The 19806-nt window shown below is 43.4% G+C and overlaps 1 protein-coding gene across 2 annotated transcripts; it reads right to left on the reverse strand.

Annotated features, from left to right (window-relative positions):
* Positions 1–884: 884 nt before the first annotated feature.
* Positions 885–19522, reverse strand: LOC149870003 (uncharacterized). Of its 2 annotated transcripts, none has more exons than XM_090035391.1 (12): positions 19394–19522; positions 18871–18987; positions 16305–16412; positions 15340–15471; positions 12624–12773; positions 9510–9644; positions 8656–8769; positions 7391–7501; positions 6914–7018; positions 4562–4708; positions 2741–2932; positions 885–1345 (listed from the first exon to the last, which is right to left on the reverse strand). In XM_090035391.1, the coding sequence occupies exons 1-10, from the start codon at positions 19486–19488 to the stop codon at positions 4567–4569; spliced, it is 1209 nt and encodes a 402-aa protein (XP_089891517.1). In that variant the 5' UTR covers positions 19489–19522; the 3' UTR covers positions 885–1345; positions 2741–2932; positions 4562–4566. The 2 variants fall into 2 exon arrangements, with proteins under 2 accessions (XP_089891517.1, XP_089891518.1); XM_090035392.1 differs by having other exon boundaries at positions 4531–4708.
* Between the last annotated feature and the right edge of the window lie 284 nt (positions 19523–19806).

Genomic DNA, 19806 nt, shown 5'->3' on the forward strand with positions numbered 1-19806 from the left:
TTACTCATTTATTCATCTTATGAATGCATGAGATGAGCTACATTTCATTGGGTTGTACCTTAGTCCTTCTAATTTGCTCTAATTATATCAAGGTTAGATCAATTCTCTTTTCTCTAGCCGCGACTGGCAGCTTGTTAGAAATTCCCATCCCCATCTTAATATGCCCTAAATTAGCTGGAAACCTCTCATCAAAGTTCTTATTTATTCTGTTTTACAAAGTACTCAGGATCTTTTTGGCAGACAAGGTGATTTGGGTAAATCTGATATCTTTTATTAGACTAACTCAAACACTTGGAAAAATTCTTCTTTGCGAGCTTTCCAGTACAAATACCCTTTGTCAGGCTGAGGAAGCATCTGCAGTTGGTGTGCACTCTTCCTGGATGGAATTAATGGTAAAGAAGCCAGTGGCTGGTATTCATTCCATCCAGGAAGAGCACACACCAACTGGGACGCTTCCTCGGCCTGATGAAGGGTATTTGTGCATGAAAGCTTGCAAAGAAGAATTTTTCCAACTATTTGAGTTGGTTTAATAAAAGATATCAAATTTACCCAACGAACCTTGCCTGCCTATGTCCTTAGACCAACACGGCTACATCCTATACCCCTATAACACAGAATGTTTTTGGCAAGTTTAATAAATGTGAAAAAACAATAGTCATAACTTGAACTCATTTATTCCCCTGAAATGAAAGATGACAGCCATATTATCATTATCATTAAGAGGCATTTAAAAAAATTGGAGAAGCTTGCCCAGATCATGGTCCTTATTTCCTTTTTTTTAAAACAAAGACACCATGCTACAAATTTTATTTTTCCTTCATTTACAAACATATATAAAACATATGGAAACACGCACAGTATAGTAACAAGATGGTAAATGCTACTTCTTCAAAATATACCATATTTATTTCTTAAACGTACATCTTTAATGCTAGTAACTGGAGGCTGTCAGATCTTACATATTCAAAGATGAGCTAAGTTCTAAGTACTTTGGGACTTGTTGACGACTACTTAGTATGTTCTACTTTTTCCTGGAGTCAATATGAGACTAATGTTCCAGAAGGTCATTAGCATACTACATGCAGCATGGTACTCCTGCTGATAACAGCAGGAACTGCATATAGAAATAGCCTTTAAAATGTCCCACATGTTACCTCATTACCTGTGTTGGCAGTCTCAAAAAGGCATACCACTTAAGTTTTAAGAAACTTCATCTTAGCACAAAGGTGAACTGATGAGGTGTGAACATATCAGATGTCAGTGAAGCTGTAGCACAACCACGGAAGGAGGGAGAGAGATAATAGCAGCAGCCTGTTATTGCTGTCCTTCAAAAACCTGGGAAAACCTAAACAAAACATAAATAAAATATCCTTTATAACCAGTTATGCAACTGAAATCATTGATATTTACATCCCAACAGATGTACAAAATCCATCTTTTCCTTAATTCTACAAGGAAGCACGGTGACAAAACAATTAAGGCAGATCCAGAGATCCAGAGTCTGACTCCTGTGGAGGGCTGCCTCCAGTTCATCCTGGCTGTATATGGGTACCTGGTCATTCAGCCAGATGTGATGCTAGCTACATCATGCCCTTCTGTGCCACTGGCTCCAGAAACTGGCATGCCTTTATCAAGCCAGCCTGCTGTACCTTCTAGCCTCAGATGGCAGCTATAGGTGGGAGCTAGCTGGAAATGAATATACTGTTTTGTTAACTCTAAATACAGAATAAAAGTTATTAGTAAGCCCATGTAGCCCATACTGCCATGACACTTTTTGAAGTAAGCAGCTTTCAGAAACCTGTTTTATAATAAATTATATCATTATAGGTGTGTCACAGAAATGAGGCAAAATACTTAAATTTTCCCTATCTTGAAACAGAAAGCTTTTTATTTTTCTATCTAAATATTAATCACAAAAGCATGGGACTGGAAGGGACCTCAAGTCATCTGATCCAACCCCCCAAATGAATGCAGGAATGCTACTCCCAAATCATCCCTATCTAATACCCAATTTCTCCCTGAAAACCTCCAATGAAGGAGATTCTACAACTTCCCTGGGCAGTTTATTCCACTTCCTCACTGTTCTAACAGCAAGGAAGTCCTTCTCAAGATCTAGTCTGATGTGAAGCCACTACTTTGCATTCTGCTCTCTGTAGCAAGGGAAGAACAGTTGCTTTCCCTTTTCCTTAGGTCAACCTTTCAGAAATTTAAACCAGCTATCAAGTTCCCCCTTAACTGCCCTTTCTCTAAGCTATACACTCAATTCTCTGTCTTTCCTTGTACAGCTTGCCTTTTAATCCCTTGATCATTTCTGTCATTCACCTATGGACCCTAACTTCTCCACATCTTTCTTAAAATGTGGAGCCCAGGACTGCACACACCACTCTAGATAAGGCCAAACTGGTGCTGAATAAAGTGGCCTTATCACCTTCCCTTGTCTTGCATGTAATATTCCTGTTGATCCAGCTCAAAATAGCATTTGCTTTTATTTATTTATTTTTTTTTAAGATGCTGCTTGATAAAATACATTTTTCTTTTTCCAGGAAACACTTGTCATATTAAAGTATTATTGTTACATCCCTTCAGTGGTTTTAAATGGCCGCAGCTTTTGGAATCACAAATAACTGGACTCCAAATATTTGTTTTTCTTCCCTTCCTGAAACTAAGGATTCAGTTACTGAACATTTATAAGATATTTTTAACTTTTGTTTTAAAAGTCAAAGCAAAAACAGTTCCTCACAGGGTTTCAGACAGGTTCCTGTGGGATGGTTTTCAAGAAACATTTAAATTCTTCAGGAGAGTCAAAAAAAAAATCTTTGGCCTTTGTAAATCAGATTTAAACACACTGGAAGCCAAACATCGCAGGGGAAACTTCTCTTTAAAAGTAGATCTTGATGTCTGAACAAATCCCAGTGTTGCTTCATAATTTCACCTTTTTAAAACACAGAAAGAGAAATAATGGTAAATGTACTTTTTGTATCTATATGTCCCATGAATTATCTTTCTATATAAACATTGGCCAAGAGAAGAATAACATTTATTTTTTATTCAGCCTATTTAGTTTACAGGAATGAAAGACTATCAGTGTATTTTCCACATGAACTATAAGTTGCAAAAGACTCAATTCACCACTGTCCTACACCTTGTGTTTCATTGTCTGCCTTTGTTTATACCTGTGTAACTTAATACAAATTTAAGGTAGTGGAGGAGCAGGCCCCAAATGTCTTGGATTTTTTTCCCTCTGCTAAACAGAGTTCCTCATGCTCTGCAATCTGTTCTCAACCCTCAGTGTTTTTTACCATGGGTCATTACAGCTTGTTGATTTTCTTTTTGGAATTCTTTAGATTGAACAAATAAGAGTCACTTGATTCCCCCTTCCTTCTTGCGGGGGAAAAGGTGCACTGGAAGTTTAAATTTAAAATGAAAGCCTCACTACATTAAAAATAAGTTACACTATCTTTTTTAAATGGAGACAAACACGTTTCTTTAATTTGAACGAATATAAGGAAGCCCAATTGTTGATATCGTACTGACACTTTGCTCTCTTGTACCTGTAAAATAATTTGGAGGCAGTGTGGTTTCTTTCATTTAGTTGAAAAAAAATCATACTTCTGCCACTACATATGCAGGGGGCTCACACTTTGACATTACAAATCAGAAAATGCATGTTAAAGCATTCAACAGAAAACTTGCCATCTCTTATGTAAATTTAGTTTTGCTTAAAGAAAATACCGTTGGGTTAATTCCCCCACAGGTCTTAGAATTCTATTTGGCTGGTTTTTGAATACTCAGAGAATGGAAGGATAAAAATATAATAGATTTTACAAGCTGGGAAAGCAGACAGCCATAGTCAGCACTGACCTAGGAAGTCACAGTCAAAATAAATAGGTAGGAACAAATGCAGCAACCCCTGCTCAGTGACCGAAACACTGCCAGAGACCTGGGAGATGGAAATTGGAAGCAGCTAGTAGACTCAATCTTCTGTGTAAAAGCAATGTTTAAAACCAGAGTTCTTTCATTAATTTCCCAAGAAAAATCTGCCATGACTCAGCTCTTCAGATTCAGACCACATGATATATAAGAAAGATATGCAATATCTTTCCTCCTTTCCCCACCTGGATCATTCTCCAGATGTGTACAACATTGAATGAAAATGATTCCTATCAACAAGTAACACATCCCATTCTGCAGCATTGTTCCAGCCCTCTACTGACAGGATTAGATGGTGCAGCACTCACCAGGAACAATGCACTTATTTTGCAAACAGGTAGAAAGCATGTATTCTGAACAATCTGCCTATTGAAAGCTAGGGACGTTACTAAAATACAGTGCTCTTTCAGCTGGTTTGTGACAATTTGGATGAGATGTGTCGTGCAGCATCACAATGGCTTGAAAGCAGATTCATGCAGTGTGACAGTTTCTTTGAGGTTTGACACTCTGATAAAACAAGATATTTAATAATTCAGCTAGTGAGAAGGCTAGAAAAAAAACTTTCCTTTTAACTTTAGCACAATGGCCTGATTCTTTCACCTGTGCAGTTTGGACTGTTAATCATACATACGCTTCTCATAAATCTGTTTCTTTTTCATTGTAGGAATCCTTGGAGTCCAGATTTGTCTTCCACAGTTTGATCTGCTGATCCCAGGATGTCAAGCTGCACTTACATTCATTTTGCATCCCTGAAGGAAGTCCTTCTTCTTTAATGCTTCTATTTATAAAGACATATTAGATGCTTTCAAACATTAAATTAGCACTTTTAAAAAACAGATCACATTTCCCAATTTCACTGTCAACTGGAAGCTTGTTCTTTCAAGGGTTCAGAGACCACTGAAATCATATGAAGAACTGTCACTGACATTAATGATTGATTCTTAATGATACACATCTAAACTCTTAAAACTGATGAACCAATCATAATACTGAAATACTAACTCAGCATTCTATTTTTAGTAGAGGTGCAATGATATATCAGTCTATGTCGGCATCAATAAATGGGAAATTGGCATTATTGCCAATCGGCCTTTTTTTGGCTGACGTGGCTGATAATGTTGCTGATAAATGCTGTGTGCATACATGCAGCCACAGCATGCACATGGCTAGCCAGCCCGGCACCTTGGACAGCAGCATCTGGCTGGTAAGTCTGTTGGGGGAGAAGAAGCAGAGAGCAGGGGGGAGATTAAGGCCCCTGCTGTGACAGAGGAGGGAGGCTGGGGCTGGGGCAGGTGCTACCCAGCTGTGGGCGGGGCATGACACAGAACGGAGCTGCAAGTGGTTCATCCGGGGGAGCACAGGAAGTGTGGGGGTGGCTCCCAGCACTCTGCGCACCCCTGGGGAAGGCATGGGGGTGTGTGTCCCCCAGATCCATGTGTGGGGTGAAGGCAGGTTGCCACTGTGGGCCAGGGCCAGGGGCAGCACTAGGCTCTTTCTGGCCGGGGGTGGGTTGAGCCTGGGCTGTGCTTGGGCTGGGCAGCAGTGGCACTGGGAGAGGAAGCTAAGTGGTGGGCTACAGTCCCCCTCCCAGCGCTGCCAATGCCTGCCCCAAGCACAGCCCTGGCCCAACCCCCCCACCAGGGAGAGACCAGTGCTGACCCCAGCTCACAGCGGCAGCCTGCCTTCACCCTGCACTTGGATCTGGAGGAGCACAGTCCCCCCATGCCTCCCAGGGGGTGCAAACAATGGCAAGAGCTGCCCCCCTTCTCCCCGCCCCTTGGACAAGCTGCTCATGGCTCCATCCTGTGCCCTGCCCTGGCTGGGCAGTGCCTGCCCCAGCCCCCCTCCTCCCCTACCATGGGGGCCTCAATCTGCCCCCCCACACACATACTTTCCCACCCCTTTCCCACCAGCAGACTTACCAGCCGAATGCTACTCTCCAAACTGCCAGGCTGCATATTGGCAATTGGATTGGTATCAGTCAATATGGCTCATTAATAATTAGCTACCAGTATTGGCCCAAAAAATATTTATCTGTGAACCCCTAAGTTTTAGTGGGCTGTAACACAGGATGCTAAGAGAGGACTATCAGGTGGTCATAGCTATCACAGTAAGATATTAGATTAATTAAGCTCTCAATTCATACCTTTTACGTACCAATTACAACTGCTGTACTCAAGGTGTTGTCTCCTCTATTTGATACTACAGTGAAGTGAAAATCTGTTAGAAATGTTTGTATTAGTCATTGCTGCAAATGCAGCATTGTGACTTCATTGCAGAATGAAGGGAAAACCATCACTCAGGAAAGCCATTACTGAAAACATATTTTCAAAGGAATAAAGAAAGATTGTTCTACTTATTAATAATAAAGGAAAAACAAAACAAAGGTAAAAATTACCTATGCATTCCCAATTCATAGTTGAATGGATTATAAAGGAAACTGGCATGTTAATCTATAGAACAGGAACAAAGTGGATTCAGCAAAAGTTAAAAGAGGTGCTGGCAGCATCATTCTGGCTATGTCCCATGAAAACAAGTTCTGCAGAAAACTTGTCAGACCTTCCTCAATAGTCCTGGCAGAGACTAAAGAAGGGAGATCCACACCCCACAATCCAGTGAGGCTGACTGCCCTACTGGAGGAAAGTGCTGCAGGAGGTTCCATTTATTATTCTTCAATTTTTTTTTAAATTCATCCTTAAATAATACACAAAAGGCTCTTGGCTTAGTGGTTTAAGAGCAGTACATTTTATCCCCATCCAGGAGACTGGCTCAAGAGGGACATCTGATTGAGGTCTTCTCTTGTCCACTGCTGAGGACTGACTGTGAGCATCATTTAACTGAAAAGGTCCGTGGTTAAAATCAAATGGATGCACAGTGAGTTGGGGAAAATACTGACCAAGGAAGAGACATAAATACAAATGATGGACCTTCCTCACAACAGACTAAATGTGTTAGAAAACATAAGAAGTTGTCATACACTTGCCTTGCTATTTCTTTAATCTTTTTCCTCATTATTTTATCTTCAGCACCCACGTTTCTCCAGTCAGAACACCTCGAAAGGGAGCTACAGTTTTCTGATAACATACACCTGAAAAGTTTAAACCGCCAAATAAAGCAGCAGCCTTTTATGCCTCACTTTCACCTCAACAGTAGCCAAAGATTAATGCATTTACTTTGGTTACTTAGCTAAATAACTTTACTAATGTGATAAAATGACACCTGTATCAAATCATAATTTACAGTTTATTCTCTGAAAGACTGTGTTCTGTCACATACATTGCACTTGCAGTGAAGCAGTGTATTAAGGACAGCCTTCATTCAAGCTGCATACATTTTAAAACCATCTTTAAGTATACTCAGTAGACATTGCAACCCAATTTGCAATTATGTCTTTAAAGACATCTTTACACCCAACTTAATACTTCCAAAAATGCTGCAGTGTATAGCATATGCTTTATACCTCTCCAGTGTCGAATCCGATTCTCTGCACTCTTCTCTGTCAAATACAAAGTCAGGTTCGTTCTGTATTTCATGGTTCCGCCCTTGAGGAGGCCTGGGTGGCAGCTGAAAACTGCAGAGAAGCAAACGCAAACATTAGATGTTAGGTACGTTACTGTGTCCAACAAGGCAAAAAGGTAGAAGCTTGTGACTGCTGCATTTAATAAGCAAAAAGCCAATTATTAGCAAGCCCAATTCTACAAAATGCAGAGTACCCTTCACTTTCCTTGAAGTCAGTGGGAACAAAAGGGGCCCAACACCTTTGCAGGATCAGATCCTGAGAGAAGGAAGTTTTAATAGCAAATAGACAGAAGCCAGGTTGGAAACAGTCACAGAACCAAGAATAGGCATCACATTTAAGGATCTTGGAGAAAAAAGGAGGGGCACAAGCCAAGAGAGAAACAGCTGGGAGACCAGAGATGGTATCTTAAGGAGAGAGCTCCACCAGGATAAAGGTGGAAAGAAAAGAACTGAATGAAACAGTGAAAGTGGGGATGGTTAAAAGTAAAATATATGGGAAGGGATTTGTAGCACGAGAAGATATGAATAGTACCATGGTATTTACTTGGTTACTTCTTTACTAAACTATTCTCATTTCACCATCTTCACCTGATGCTACCCAGTTTGAGCTCCCTGTAAGTGCCTCCTGACCTCCAAATTCAGTAAAATTAGAAAGAAATTGAAACAGTCTCAAAAAGAAACAAAGAATCAAGCTCACAACATCATTTAAGGGGCGTTTATCTTCTTCACCTAGGCGCACATTAGAGGAACAAACAGTGCATATAAGCATTGGCCACAATGATATAAATGTACACAGCACGATCAGTATATGTAGCATTATAAAATGTAAACAGTACTAAGTGGCTGGTTTCTGTTCCAATTTATAGTCTAAAACAGCAGTTCCCAACCTCGGGTTGCGACCCAAATGAGGACTGCGGGGACAATTGACTTATTTAGATTTAAGATACCTTCCATGCTTGCACTACCTGGCCTACAGCTAAAGCTAGTTCACTTTCACAGTGAAATGCACACACTGTTTTACATCGTGCTACACAATGGTTTGGACAAAGTTAAGAATACTTTTCCTATTAAAGTCACAGCTCACTTTAGATAAAATTGCAGCCATTAGGAATGTGTTTTATAGAAGCCCAGTCAATAAAGTAAGAAAACAAACAAACAGTTGAACATTTCAGTAAACTACGCCAACACGTCGGCTGGACTTTATACCTCTCCAGGCTGTTCTCTTGATGTCTATACAGATTTTTGCCATCAGACATGGGGGAATCAGGACCGTTCTGTTTTCTGCGCTTCCATACTGGAGAAGAATCTGGTGAATGACTGCTGCAAATGTAAGAAACAGGGATACAGCATTTATCTCGTTTGCTGGTTCCATTGGTCATAGATGGTGCCTCAGCTAGGTTTACTTTGTAGATTTTTTTATGGTTGTTTCCTACTATTACTGTATGATACGCAGAGGATAGCTGAAGAAAACAAAGATGTTTTGGATGCACGCCAACAACTGCTTTTGAACCAAGGCATTTGCTGTCCACCAAGGAAGTAGTTCTTGGTGCATAACTGTCCATCTCACAGAATGCAGTACTGCAGCAATGGATAGGGCTTAAAAGTGAAACCATACAACCCTACATGCAGTTCCTTTCAGCTCAGAGTGAAGACATGCCAGTGCGGCTACATGAAGAACCTTACTACCACTTTACGTGCTGTTCTAAGACAGCATGTTAGTTAGGGTTGTCAGTCTTGCTCTCAAAGGTGCTACATGTTCTACCTTTAGATTCAATGGCTAGAGATACTTTAGCATTCAACTACAAAAATATACAGCTAGCCCCAAATACTGCAATTCCTTTTTCTATAATTACAGCAATGGCTACTCCTAGTATTATGGCACATTCAGCATTTTCCACCACAAAAGCACTGACTGCAACATGATCAAGTACAGAGTTGCCAAACAGGGCAATTATGTCCTGGCTTCCTCTCTATATCAAGCAGCTTGTTAATGAAAATTGATTTTAGCAGCACATCATGCACTGTTCCAGTAATCCCAACAGGAAAGTTGTACTTCGTACCTCTCAGGCCCATAATCTGAATGCTCGCTTTGGTTTTCATATGAATTTCTGTTCTGCTTTTCAAACTCAGAGGAATCAGGGTCATTCCAGTCTCTGCAGTGCCGTTCCTGAGAACTGCCTGGAGGGTCTGTGTTACTGAAAAATGAAAACCAGCAGTTACTGAGGTATTAACTGCACTATGAGAACACAACTGGAGTTACAATAATAATAAGCACAAAGCTTTTAATTTCCAAAAAGTGGTAATGAAAAATGTAAATTGTTTTTGTTGTGTTGTAATGCAGTTGCTACATTGTTTCCTTCATTTGTGACATTAAAATGAATATTAAAAAGTTGATTTAATTGGGCAACACCTTATGCAGAAGCTCAACCTTAAAACGCACACAATGACCCTCATCCCAAGATATGCATCTAGCAGTCAACTTCAGTAATAGTTAACATTCTGTATTAACAGACTTGCACCAGCACTCTCTTTGGGCATCATTGCACATCACCTGGACAAGGGGGAAGACATTGATGTCATATATCTTGACTTTAAAAAAGCCTTTGATCTGGTATCCTATGATCACCTCTTGACAAAACTGGCTAACTGCGGCCTTGGCCTCACCATGATCCACTGGCTGGGGAACTGGCTCTGGGGTAGCACACAGTGGGTGGTGGCTGATGGAAGTCAATCATTGTGTTGTGCTGTGACCAGTGGAGTTCCTCAAGGCTCTGTCCTTGGGCCCATACTATTCAACGTCTTCATTAATGATGTGGACATTGGTATCAGAAGCGGACTGGCCAAGTTCGCCAACGACACCAAACTCTGGGGTAAAGCATCCACACCCGAGGACAAGAGGGTAATTCAGGCTGACCTTTACAAGCTCAGCAAATGGGTGGATGAGAACCTGATGGTGTTTAACACTGATAAATGCAAGGTTCTCCACCTTGGGAGGAAAAACCTGCAGCATCCTTACAGGCTCGGCAGTGCTACACTGGCTAGCACTACGAAAGAAAGAGACTTGGGAGTCATGATTGACCACAAGACGAACATGAGCCTCCAATGCAATGCTGCAGCTAGTAAAGCAAGCAAAATGCTGGCTTGCATCCATAGATGCTTCTCAAGCAAATCCCGGGACGTCATTCTCCCCTTGTACTCGGCTTTGGTGAGGCCGCAGCTGGAGTACTGCGTCCAGTTTTGGGCTCCACAATTCAAAAAGGATGTGGAGAAGCTTGAGAGAGTCCAGAGGAGAGCCACACGCATGATCAGAGGTCAGGAAAACAGACCTTATGATGACAGGCTGAGAGCCATGGGGCTTTTCAGCCTGGAAAAGCGTAGGCTCAGGGGTGATCTGACGGCCACCTACAAGTTTATCAGGGGTGCTCACTAGTATCTGGGGGAACGTCTGTTCACCAGAGTGCTCCAAGGGAAGACGAGGTCGAATGGTCACAAACTCCTCCATGACTGTTTCAGGCTGGACATAAGGAAGAACTTCCTTACTGTCTGAGACCCCAAGGTTTGGAATAGACTGCCACTGGAGGTGGTTCAAGCACCTACTTGAACTCCTTCAAAACACATTTGGATGTTTATCTTGCTGGGATCCTATGACTCTGCTGACTTCTTGCCCCTGGGGTAGGGGGCTGGACTCAATGATCTTCCAAGGTCCCTTCCAGCCTTAATGTCTATGAATCTGTGAACTTATGCTCCAGGATGGGGAAGCATTTTAATTAGAGTGGCCCCAGGGGACACAGTATACACAAGATGGTGCAGCACACTGGAGCGTTCTGATTAGAACGGTCCAGTAGACTTGATTAATCGAGTCTGCTCCAATGTGTTCTAATCTAAATGCGTTGGAGCATGTGTAAAAGTGCCCATCACCCCCTTAAATTCTCTAATAATATAAGGGGAGGCCTACGCAGTTTCTTCACTGTGATCCAGAAACTTTTACTGTATGACTCGCATAGGAAAGAGGGGAACACTACTATCACCAAAAAATGCAAGGTTCTCCACCTTGGGAGGAAAAACCTGCAGCTTCCTTATAGGCTCGGCAGTGCTACGTTGGATAGCACTACAGAAGAAAGAGACTTGGGGGTCATCATTGACCACAAGATGAACATGAGCCTGCAATGCGATGCTGTGGCTAATAAAGCGACCAAAACGCTGGCTTGCATCCATAGATGCTTCTCGAGCAAATCCCAGGACGTCAGTCTCCCCTTGTACTCGGCCTTGGTGAGGCCGCAGCTGGAGTACTGCGTCCAGTTTTGGGCTCCACAATTCAAAAAGGATGTGGAGAAGCTTGAGAGAGTCCAGAGGAGAGCCACACGCATGATCAGAGGTCAGGAAAACAGATCTTACGATGACAGGCTGAGAGCCATGGGACTCTTTAGCCTGGAAAAGCGCAGGCTCAGGGGTGATCTGATGGCCACCTATAAGTTTATCAGGGGTGACCACCAGGATCTGGGGGAACGTCTGTTCACCAGAGCGCCCCAAGGGATGACGAGGTCGAACGGTCACAAACCTCCTGCAAGACCGTTTCAGGCTGGACATAAGGAAGAATTTCTTTACTGACCGAGCCCCCAAGGTCTGGAACAGTCTGCCAGCGGAGGTGGTTCAAGCACCTACACTGAACACCTTCAAAGAGTAAATTGGATGCTTATCTTGCTGGGATCCTATGACCCCAGCTGACTTCCTGCCCCTGGGGCAGGGGGCTGGACTCGATGATCTCCCGAGGTCCCTTCCAGCCCTAATGTCTATGAAATCTATGAAATCAAGTCCAAATGCCAGTAAGAGCTATAGCAAAGCCTCAAGTTACCTGAAACTTCCTCAGACGAGTGCATTTCCTTTCTGCCCTTGGGGAAGAGATGGCTACCACAAGGGTTACCAAAAACTCCTTTCCCTACAGGATTATTTGGGGATATTTCTAGGCTAAACATTAGGAAAAATCTTTTAAATTATTTTGAGGAAAGTTAATATAATGAAACAGGATACAACTGGAGAGTGTGGTAAACCCCTACATGAGCCTGGGACAGATTCCCACCCAGCCCACCCCAATTTAGATAAGGCTTAAAGAAAACAAAATCAAGGCCATTAAGGAACAGGAATAGGAGACTGCAGGCTGCTTCATCCATACACACATTGGCTGCAGGTCCCAGCTTTCTTCAGTAGGGGGGTCCCAAGCATGAAGTGCTATCTTCCACAGCCTGATTTGCTGGTCCCAGGATCTGCGGCTGTACTTCTTAAATTTGTTGGGGGTTCTAGGGTGAACTCCTGGTATCCGTTGGTTCCTACACAAACAACCACGTCAACATGTCTGTATACTCAGTGTCCAATTCTACAACTGATACATCACGGACACAAACATACCAAACATGGGACTATGCGGTTAAGAGTTACTAATGCATAATACAGGAAGTTATTGTAACAGGTATTGTTATACTTCCTGTGCGGACTGTGGGGATTTCAAAAAAACTATCCAGAAGCTGTAGGCAGCGTTAGCAATTCAACAGGTGGTATGCTTTGAAAGAGTGAACACTGAACCAATGTTACTCCAAGTTGAGGTTAGGGGGGCACTGCGCAACTAGGGGCAACATCACTGTGTCTTGTACTCAAGATCCTGCCTGCTGATGATCTCTTGATCTTCTTTAACCACCAAGAAAAACATGCCTGTTTTTCTTGGTTCATTTTAGAGTAGATTTTCTGTGGAGTCAAGAAGGAATAAAAAGCAAGGAATTATACCTAGGCTAAAACATACTGTATTTTATCACATACAACACACACCTATTCCCCTGAAATTCAGCTGTTGGAAATTAGAGTGAGCATGATATTTGAGGAAATATGGTAACAGCAATTTCTGCAGCTTAACCCTCTTCCAGGAGACAGCGAAAGTTAAAAGTAAAGCTGTGTATGCTGCATTCAGGGCTTCTCAGGTGTTAGATCTGATGCTCCGACTGGGGACCACACAGGCCAGGGTGGAGGTTTAAACTAGGGATCCACCAATAGAGATTTTTTGGGCTGATACCAAGGGCCAATTTTTAAACAGCCATACTGGCCAATATCGATCTGATTGCTGATATGCAGAACAGCAGCTTGGAGAGCAGCATCCAGCTGGTAAGCCTGTTGTGGGGGAATGGGTAAAGGGAGATGGGTAGATCAAGGCCCCCACAGTGAAGGACGAAGTGTTGTTGAGGCTGGGGCTGCATAGCCAGAGTGGGGTGGGGTCGTCCAGGGGATGCTGGTGGGAGGGGAGTGGCTCTCACCATTGCACATAACCCAGGAGGGCGTGGGGGACACGTGCCCCCCAGATCTGTACACGAGGTGAGGGTGGGCTGCCACTGTGGGCTGAGGCTGGGGGTGGTGCCAGGCTCTTTCTGGCTGGGGGGTGGGGATAGGCCAGGGCTGTGCTCGGGGCAGGCAGTGGCACTGTGACTGGGGTTATGGTGAATTTGGGGGTTATTAGCCTCCCCTGTAACTCTCCACCTGGCCACCCACCTCGAGCGGAGCCCCAGTCCAGTCCCCACTCCAGGAAGAGCCTGGCACTGCCCCAGCCTGCAGCAGCAGCCTGCTTTCATCCTGTGCACAGATCCAGGGGGCACATGCCCCCCATGCCCTCCTGGGGTGCATACAGCAGCTGGAACCACCCCCCAGATGAACCGTGGCTCTGTCCCGCTCCCCGCCCCGTCATGCCCCAGCTGTGCAGCGCCTGCCCATGCTTCAGCTCCACTCCCACCCTGACCGCGGGGGCCTTGGTCTGCCCCCCAATGGCCTTTTCTTCCCCAAGGCCCCTTCCCTCATAACAAGCTTACCAGCTGGATGCTGCTTTTCATGCTGACATGCTGCAGTGGCTGCACATGGCATCTATCGGCAACATTATCAGCTGCATCAGGCAAAAAAAAATTATTTCTGATAATATCAACTTTCCTTATATTGGTGCCAATAGAATATGGGACCGATGTATCAGTGTACCTCTAGTTTAAACTGCTCCCCAGTCTTACTTAGCCTGCCCAGGCCTGGCCACAACCCCCACCCCTCTAGCTCAGCTTCCCTCCAGCCAAGGGCCCCCCAGCTTCTGGCCTGAGCCACCATAGGCATGTTTCATAGTTTCATAATATTTTGGGGATAAAAGGAACCTGAACAGATCATCTAGTCTAACCCCCCACCACTGGCTGGAGAACACGCTGGGATCACACAACCTCTTTTTGAATTTACCCAAGGTAGGAGTGAGGACCACTTCCCTAGGAAGTTGGTTCCAAATCCTAGCCACCCTAACAGTGAAATAGTGCCTCCTAATCTCTAACCTGAACCTATTCTCCAGGAGCTTCTGGCCATTGTTCCTCGTCACCCCAGGTGCTACTGGGGCAATAGGGCCCTTCCTATATGCTGCTGATCTCCCCTAACGAGTCTGTAGGCAGCCACCATATGGTAGGCCACTGTAGGCATTTCCAGAATCAAAAGTGAACATCTATTCACTTGCTTGCCAGTTCAATTTATGCAGGTTAGACTAACCTGCAAAGCTTTAACTGATTCAGGTTCAGGTTTTTTGAATGTCTGACTTAGTCTTTGTGGCAGGTTCACAAACAGAAAGAAATGCAAGGATAAGGGCTTTATGATGGATACCTACAGTGGAATCAATGCCTGTTTTTGCCTAGATATGCTTTCCTATTTGTTTGCTCAGATGTACAAAATCCCCATTTAAGTTGGCCTTGCAAAAAAAATAGTTGCTTTTATGCAAATCTGGCAGTTTCATTTTACGTTACTTGGATTTAAAACCCAGTCATGCAAGATCTGCACACACATCAGCTGTAAGTGGAAATTCAACAACAGGAATGTATAATGCACATAACTGCAACTTACTTTGGAACTTCTTTAATGTATCTATCATACGCAAGTGTGTTTTTCCCAAAATTGATCTGTTTTTGTCTTCTCCTCAGAACCACTTCATCCGTTTCCCTTTCCACTGGTTTGGTAGAGTCATTTGAAACAGAGCTAGGAAAAAACATATAGTTGAAATGCAAAGCTATAGCTTTTATACTATACACTAGGGCTACAGAAACTTAAAAGCATCCAGCATGATCCTCTCATTTTCACGTCTGTAAACAAAGGCAATTGACGTCACTGGGGTGAAACAGATGAAAAACTAGAACTAAGAGATGATGTAGGGTGTCCCCCCGATGAAGTAATTATTTTTGATTTAACATGCAAGTTAGCCCATGTCTGCAAACTATAGGAGTACCATACCGGGAACTGAAGGTTAGTTCTGAAACAAGGAAACCACTGCTAGCTGATGCTGATGTGCTCACATAACATCCTCCTATGGATTTAAGTTATAGGTCTCCATAAGGCAGAATGCAGGTGAAAATTTGGCCTGTGTTATAAGGAGGCCAGATTAAATCATTTTATGGCTTTCTCTGAAACTATGAAGTTACAAAGAGAAAAGGAAAATTCCTTATATACTGGAAGATATTTCAAGCGAAAACCTACTGTACCTTACGGATAAGCAATTTGCTGTTTAAAAGCAACAGACTTTGGGATGATGTTGCCAGTGATTTTTGAAGTAGTTCCAAAAAGAATTTCTCACTGCCTTTAAGTTTCATTTTGAATTGAGAGTTTGAGAATTTATTTGGGCCTAAAGGTTCAACTCAATATTGAGAAATTCAAGAGACATTGGGAAGAGAAGAGTCAAGATCCAGGATAATACTGACTTATTTCCTACCCATGTTTACAAAGCGTTTGATAATGTATGAAAAGTGCTCAGAGATCCCACAAGAAAGGCAGAAAAGATGCAAACTATTGTTATTAAATGATTATATGATACCTACTTTCCATTTTTTTTGTTGTCCAACCTCTTCATGGTTTTGCCTTCTTCAACTACGTTTCCCCTGTCTGAACAACTTGAAAGGGACCTAGAACCTTCTAATGATGGAAAGCTGAAAAATAATTAAGATACCATAAGCATCTCTTGCCAAATTTTTCCTTCTAATTTGTCATTAACTGACAGCACTTTAGGGTCTCTTTAATATCCCAGGTTTGTGGGACTGAAAAGTAATGTAAAATTTAAAATTACTTTAAGGAACACTGCCATCAGCAGCAAAGCAAGGACATAATTAGGAGGGAAATCCTCTGTAAGTAGTACGGGATCCCACAATAAGAGGAATTTAAAGATATTAATGTAATATTAACCATTTTTCTTTTGAGTTTCCCCAATGTTTTTCTTCTCTTAGGAAGCTGTACAATCTGACACCCAAAGCAGTTCCAATTCTATGAGTATCCTGCAACTTTGCAGGACATAAGAGGTAGAGTGAAGAGTTTCTCTCAACCAACTAAGTAGCGTTTAACTTTTCAGCCATACTTTGGCTCCCTGCCCACCTTTCTAATGGTAATCCCTTGTCCACTAAATCCACCTCTGTGTGCTGTCATACTATCCATCAATCATATCCTCTCTTGTTCTTGTTTTTCAGTACTTGATACCTGGTGCTGGTAATAACAAAGAGGTACTTGAGTTCTGTATAATGCAAAGATTGAGTGGATACATATTCCTCTTACACTACCAGAAATTGAAGGTGGTGTCACTATATGCACATTTGTGTCAAGGTCTCCACGCTACCCTCAAATAATTTAAGTATTTTTTCTGTGGAGACTATTCCTAAAGAAAGACTCAAGAATCTCTGCTAGTACATACTGTATTCTTCCTAACCTTTCTTCAGTTATAATCAAGAGAAGCATTTATCATTTTTCCATATTCCCTTTGATACCGTTTCTCCCATAACTTGTGCAACACAATACTCAAAACTCTACAAAATACTCTAGAAATGTGGTACTTAGAACTGGACAAAGGACATCAACAGATGAAACTTTTATGCTACTGTAAAAAGTTATATATATATATATATATATAAATGGACAGATACAAGCTCCTAAGTCTGGGTAACTTTGTCTAATCCAATGGAGAAGTATGCCTAAAGGAATCAGGGATAAAACTAGCCATATAAATTATACTGGTTTAGGTTCTGCCTTTCCACATTCTCTGTCCTCATCCAAAGTCTACCAGGAAGTTTGCTAGCCAGTGAGAACTCAATCTCTTCTAGCCTGTGTTCTATTCCATTCCCTTTGTGTTAACTGCCAAACATCAAGGGTTACATATTTATCTTCACCATTTCCCCTGCCATGCATCCAAAAATAAGCAAAATGGAGAACACGTGGAACAAAAGCCACCTCATCTCGCATCATTCTAAGTGGTGCCCCCATAAGGATATCAAGGAAATAAACTTTTACTTCCATATTATGGTGCCACTAAACAGTCAGCATATTAATAAAGTAAGTGACTGCCAATTTTATCTCATGGCTGTCCTCAATCACAGCAAAGGATATGACAACAACACACAAAAATGTACTGCTTCTTATAGAAATGTTCAACTACTACAGATGAAACTTCAAAGATACCAGCAAATAATGGTTTCAAATTACCACTTCACCAGGCATAAATTTCTCTCTTTCTTTGAGTAGAGTGCTTCCTGATGTTATTACACATATATAATAAATTAGGTAGACAGACTGAAAGCTCTCATATAAGAGGTGTTATCTATATATAGGAGAAGCAAGATTTATTTTGGTAAGATGTTTTGCTGGAACAACTCCAATGTTAAAAGAGGTGTTAGAAAAATGTTAGACAAGCTTGCAGGCGCAAAATGCTTTTATCTCTGGCCAGGGAAAGAAGCAGACCTGAAGAAGGGCATTTTGTGTCCAAAAGTTCATCTAACATCTCTCCCTACTATACAGTTTGGTAATGGTTTATTGACCAAACAAATCCTACTTCTTGCATATTCCTAGGCCACCTACAACAACAGCACAGTATTACAAAGATGTATTGTTTGCTGGTTTTATGCTACTTGTTTAAACATGATTTATTAAATGTAATAAAAAAGTCAAGTCCAAAAATTGTGTTTCTGGAGAAAAAAAAGAAGTGACAACTGCACTTCATTTGCAGGTGTTTTACTAAGTCAAGTAACTGAACCCCTAACAATCTTTTCACATCACAATCAGAAACACAGAAATTCAGGATGGAGTTTTACCCCATGATCACAGGGGTACAGATTTGCCTTCCTCTGCAAGCAGGGCCAGGGGTGGCCCTCTACCTGGGCTCTCTTGAGCCTATACTGACATTTCACAGAAGCAGGGCTGTTGGCTGCCGTGGTTCCCTGCTTTACCTGTGGCAGGTTAGGGTGCTATGTGTCAGGGTCGACGGTAGTCTCGTGTAGAGTTCAGATGACGGTTTGTATGGGATGGCTTGGATAGGGATGATCCCGCCTCAGGCAGGGGGCTGGAGCAGGTGACCTCTGGAAATCCCATCCTGCCCTACTTCTCTATGATTCAACCGACATGGCGCACCTCTCTACCCTGTCGTCCAAGCGTCCACCGCGACATTCATCCAAGGCAGGGGAACCCGAGTCATTCCAGCTCCTGCGTTTCTGTCCTTGGGCCCAGAGGGCTGAAGGTTGCGCAGCGCTAGAAAAGACGAATCTCTTTTAAGAGTCAAGCGGGATAAACTTATTGCGCTATCAACTTATTGGGCTGCAACAACGGCTGCTCTGCCCAAAACCCGGAGAGCCGGCTGGTGGGGTGCAAGATGCCCCCGCGAACATCACCGTGTCGGGCACCGAGCTGCTCCCCGCCATCGCTCTCCTCCAAAAGAGGAGGGAGGGGAGGAAAGAGATCAAGAGACACAAAGACTTGCACAGCCCCCAGGACCCTGGCAGCCCAGGGGGGTCTCAAGCCATGTTCTACCCCGGCAAGACCCGCCAGTGCTTGGGCATGGACCACCCACCCCGGCTGCCAGCTCTCCCTCCCCTGCCACCAATATAATATGCCTCCCCTTGCCCCGGACGAACGACCACAGAACTGCCCCCCCCACCTGCGCGGGCCGCCCGGGGCGCGCGGCTGCTGCCGGCGGAACATTGCGCGGCCGCAGCTGGAACAGCTGGGCTTCCCTGGAATGCTGGCACGCATGCGCCACCAGCGCTCCGCCGAGGAGACTGACAGCACCGCGCGCATGCGCTCCTGCTTTCCTCCGGGCCCATTGACGCGCACGCGCACTATTGGCATTAGTCGGACGCCCCCCCCCCGAGAGCGCGCGGCCACGGATGCCCGGAAGTCCGGGTCTTCCCCCATGCCCCTGAACTGGGGGGAGAGGTTCAACCCGGAAGTGCTCGTGGCCGGATGCATTTAAAGGCTTTCTGGCTGTGGGTGGCTCAGTGAAACCCCTACCCCACTAAACCACTGGCTGGAGGGCAGGCCTGTGCTCATTGCACCCAGAAAGCCCCTGAG

Source organism: Crocodylus siamensis, chromosome 2 (assembly GCF_052110815.1).
Source record: "Crocodylus siamensis isolate JL-2025a chromosome 2, ASM5211081v1, whole genome shotgun sequence".
NCBI lineage: Eukaryota > Metazoa > Chordata > Crocodylia > Crocodylidae > Crocodylus > Crocodylus siamensis.